At 54.9% G+C, this 4631-nt stretch overlaps 1 protein-coding gene across 2 annotated transcripts in view; it reads right to left on the bottom strand.

The window, feature by feature from the left end:
• Positions 1 to 15: 15 nt before the first annotated feature.
• VWCE (von Willebrand factor C and EGF domains) overlaps positions 16 to 4631 on the bottom strand; it is a 22437-nt gene continuing 17821 nt past the window's right edge. Inside the window, exons 12-14 of one of the 2 annotated variants that reach the window (XM_019655939.1) lie at positions 2518 to 2603; positions 1041 to 1158; positions 16 to 626 (exon numbers count right to left, since the gene is read on the bottom strand). In XM_019655939.1, the coding sequence (XP_019511484.1) occupies positions 304 to 626; positions 1041 to 1158; positions 2518 to 2603 (527 nt within the window). In that variant the 3' untranslated portion in view covers positions 16 to 303. Of the gene's footprint in view, positions 627 to 1040; positions 1159 to 2517; positions 2647 to 4631 lie in introns of both variants that reach the window. The other variant, XM_019655938.1, reaches the window with a different exon arrangement.

The raw sequence follows: 4631 nt of genomic DNA, 5'->3' as shown, positions 1-4631 counted from the left end.
GAAAGTCAACATGTACTGAATGAGCTAAAACAACTGTGTTTCTTGGTAAGTAGCTAGGTGTGCATGTCTATCAATCTGACTCTAAAACTCGAGCACCCTCTCCTTATCCACATCTGATGTGATGAGGTCACATGGTTCGTGTTGATGCAGGAAACACTTCAGTTTCACAGAAAAGGCCTGAACCACTGGCCACCCCAGTTCCCTCGGTTTCTGTGCCTGAGGACAACCTGCTATTAGGACGTCTACTTCCATCTCCTTATGCCAGCAGCTCCCTTCGCAAACACCGTATGTCACATACCATTCTTAAGGCAGGCTGCCAAGCTCCGTTGTCCTAAAAAGTTTACCAAGGACAGAAGAAACTGGGTCCCCACCCTCTCTGTAAAAATGGACCTTGATGGCATGGGAGCAAGCCTGCGGTGTCCCAGCTTCTGGAGGGGCAGGGATGCCTGGCCCGCGAGGACCCTGGTCAGGGCCCTGAGGCATGGGGGTGCGGGGGGCGCAGTGGGGAAAGCAGCTGAAGGCGCGCAGGTTGTCATTCACCTGGCAGATGCATAACTCACAGGGATCACCAGGAGACCAGATCTGTCCAATTGGAAACTCAACCCCGTTGTCATCGAGAGAGCAGCCTGGCCAGAGGACAGCGAGGAAGAAGGGGCGAGTGGGCAGAAGTGCCGTGGAGGGCCCTAAATGCCCACCAGACCTACAGCAGCACCCACCAGGGACAGACGCTCCTGCTCACTCACGCGGTGTAGACCGTTCCCGGGGTGTATACTCAACCCAGGGGCTGCCCACAGCTGCCCGCCCAACTCCTCGTTAAGGTTTCCCTCCAAACATGCACCTGGTATACACAGGCACACTGACACAAACCTATGCTTCCATACGCACCCACAAACACAGAGTCACACTCACACAGACACACGCACAGACTTACACACTCAGACTCACTCTACAGTCTCAGCGGGTACAGCTCAGCCTCCCACCTGGAGGGCATCGTGGCCTGTGCTGGGCGCAGCCCTGGGACACAGGGCCGGGACCCTTACCTGTCATGGGCGTGGGCTCCCGGCAGGTGAAGCAGCACTGTCCAGGGCCCAGCCACCACTCCTCACGGGGGCAGTCCAGTTCTGGACATGGCGTGAAGGAACATTCCACGTCCCCATTCTGGAAGACAGCCAAGGGTCACAGGCCAGTGAGGGCAGCTCCCCAACCCTGGGCCATCTGAGGGCTCAAGAGGGAGCTGGCGGGCTGCCATCACCCCCCTTAAAGTGACAAAGAAATCTCCAGGGAGCAGGAGGGGGAGGAAGGGAGAGTCCTTCACTGGGGACTGGGGTGAGGCTGGGGGTCCTGGGAGCGTGCCAGCTGTTTGTCTGGAGGGCCCCCCGCCTGCCCTAGCTACAGTGCCAGCATCTCTTTCCCTCACTTCTGCAAAACAGCCCCTGTGCAGGCTCCCTGCTTCCTGTTTTTACTACAATCTACTGTCAATCTGCAACCAGAGAACTTTCTCATGCACCAATCGGATCACATCACTCCGCCACTTAAAGCCCTTCAGCAGCTCTGCCAAGTGCAAAGCCCTCAGCCTGGCTGGCAAAGCCTTCCACGACTGAGTCTGAGGCAGAGGGGGTCACCAAACTCCCCAGGCTCCTACCCCTGAAGTACCACCTTTGGCCAGTGGGGGCCATGTCTTCCAGGTGCCTAGATGGTTCCCTCACCCCTGACTCCCTAGGGAGTAAGGGAGTGTGCACAGCTGACTGCCGCTGGGGACATCAGAGCCCAGCTACTTGGCCTCTGGACACGCCCATCTCAGCAGTGCAATTCACACTCCAGAGCTCCTCGGGGTATCAGCCTGAGCCCCTTCCTCACGTGGAGCCTTCCCCAGCCCCTCCTGTTTGTCTCACCCAGTTTCTCCTGAGAGCACGCCCTTGGAAAATCACTTATACTAGGCTCTGCTTCTCGGAATCCAACCCAAGACGATCCCGCCTGCAGCCGCCTCTCTTGCCTGACTCCAGTCTGCCGTGTGCTCTGCGCTCCAGCCAGGATGGAGGTACGTCATGCTCTCTTGACTCCTGCCGTCTGCTCATGCAGTGCCCGCTGCCAGGCACACTGGCCTCAGCTTCTCACCTGAGGAGTGCTAGTCATCCTTCAGGTCTCGCCTTAGCATCCCTCCCGCCAAGAAGGCTTCCTTGAAGTCTGCAGTCTGGCTAGGAGCCCTGGCCACCTACCCATCGCCCACCTAGGCTGTGGGGCCCCTGACCGAGAGGACTGGGGCTGTCTTGTGCTTCGCTGTGTCCCCAGCACTCAGCATTGCTCCAGGCACATAGTAGGTGCTCTATAAGTAGCACTGCTGAAAAAGGAGCTTCAAGGAGCCTGCGGGGAGGCCTTGGTGAGTGTAGGTCACTTTAGTCCCTTTGCTGCCTCAGTCTCCCTTTTGCTGTGTGGCAGGCCCTCTTCTCCTGGCCAATGCATCCTGGGAACACCCTGTGCTCTGCCCTCTCCCCATCACCCACCAATTCAGTCCCCTACCTGGCAGACACAGGTGGTACACTCGTCACCACCCCCACTGAACACAGCCCCGTCCGCATACCACCGGCCATGGAAAAAGCATCTCACTGCAGAGAGGAAAGGGAGAGGCAGCTCAAGGTCTTTGGGCAGCTGAAGAAAAAGGGGAAGAAATGGGTAGGGGGGCCCTGGGGAAGCTCACACACCCCCACGATACTCCACAGCACAACCCGCGCCCAAGAACCCACACATTCCTCCCTTCTGAACTCCCATCAAGAAAATATGCTGTTACTGAAAAGCTGACAGAAAACGAATCGTGTGTAACATAAGATCCTTAACCAAAAAGGCAGGGGAAGCCCAGAATAACCAAAGACGAAGAGCAAGGAAGAGATGGAAAAAGACTGCCCCAGACACCTCAGGCAGCTCTGGGAACCGTGCCACCCAGAGGGGGCTGGGAGGACTCAGCAAGAGCCTCTCATCTGAAGATGCCCCACAGGTAAAAACAGCCTAAAAACCTGTGCAGGCTCACCTGGCGTCAGTCAGGCTGCCCTGCGTTCATCCCCACCTACGCAACTCTAGGGAGTGACTTTGGGAACCATACTTAAGCTTGTTAAGCCTTGGTTTTCTCATCTCTACNATAACAAAAGATGAATACAAGTCACGTTTGACTTCTGCAATTACAAGAGGTGCTCAAAGTGGTGACCATCAGCGTCCAGACACTTCTGATTATGGTGGACTGCCGCTTGAGCAACGCTGACCAAACCATCCACTAGTACATTTTTTTGGCACCCCCGGTATATGGGTACAGATGTTACTCATGAAAAGAGACTAGAAAGACAAAACCATGAGGTTAAACATGGTAATGGGCTCTTTTTCATTTTTTTTCTTAATTTTTGCTTCCTGTATGTTCTAAATGTTCTACAATAAAATGTTACTTTTGAAACAATGGAAAAGGCAAGAATTACTATAAGAAAAATAAAGTACAGTAATACCTTGGTTTGCGAGCATAATTCATTCCAGAAACAAACTACTTATATTGCAAGACACTGCTCGTTTACCACGTTAAAATGTATTACAGGGGCCGGCCGAGTGGCTCAGCTGGGTAAGAGCACAAGCTCTGAGCAACAGGGTCGCCAGTTCGATTCCCACATAGGCCAGTGAGCTGCGCCCGAGCTGAGCTGCTGCTGAGCTGCCAATAGGTGGCAGGATGGCTCAGCTGGTGAGAGCGTGCACTCTTAGCAACAAGGTTTCTGGTTTGACTCCTGCATGCCCACCCACAACTAAGATTGAACACGGCACCTTGAGCTGAGTGGCCGCGAGCTGCTGACGGGTGGCCAGATGGTGACTGGACTTGGAGCTGAGCTAGCTGCGTCCTCCACAACTAAGACTGAAGGATAACAACTTGGCTGTTCCCCTTCCCCACTTCCCCAACACTGTTCCCCTTCCCCAATTCCCCAATAAAATCTTTAAAATCTTTAAAAAAAATGTATTAGAAATGTTTGCCCGTCTTGCAGAACACTCGCAAACCACGTTACTTGCAATCTAAGGTTTTGCTGTATCGCTTTTATTTTCTCTCACTGTTCTCTAATTGTTTCACAGGTCTGGTTCCTTGGTCACCCCACCTAGGCTGTACCGTACCCTCTACACACCTTTCCGCTTCCAGCACCCAGACAGGGCTGGCCATGGGCAAACCGCTTTATGGCTCAGACCCTCAGTTTCCACTTCTGTAAAATGGGGTTGCCCCATGGGGTGGTTGTGAGGATGACCCCACGTGAAGCCTGTGTGGTGCTTCACATGGAGGAGCCTACCGCAGCGTGAGCCTGGACGTGATGGGGGCCAGGAGGGTGCTATGCAGCCCCCCCCCCCACCACCACCACCACAGGCAGGGAGTTACCTGCTGAGCAGTCCGGGCAGCACTGTCCAGGGATCCGAATCGGGTGCGGGCAGGAGTCCACACAGTCTGTCCTCTTGCAGCTCACTGAGCCGTCTGCCTGAAGGGACAAGGAACTTCACCAGGACCCCATCTGTGACACCAGTCCCTGCCTCCACACCCTACTCCACCCTCCCAGTCCCCCCTGAAAAAGGGCAATGCTGCAAACTGGCCAAGTCTTGCCATAAAAGGTGCCACGATGCAGTGA

The sequence above is a fragment of the Hipposideros armiger genome, unplaced genomic scaffold (genome assembly GCF_001890085.2).
Source record: "Hipposideros armiger isolate ML-2016 unplaced genomic scaffold, ASM189008v1 scaffold_253, whole genome shotgun sequence".
NCBI classification, from domain to species: domain Eukaryota; kingdom Metazoa; phylum Chordata; class Mammalia; order Chiroptera; family Hipposideridae; genus Hipposideros; species Hipposideros armiger.
Note: the sequence above shows the minus strand (reverse complement) of the source record. Positions and strands in the feature narration are given on the sequence as shown.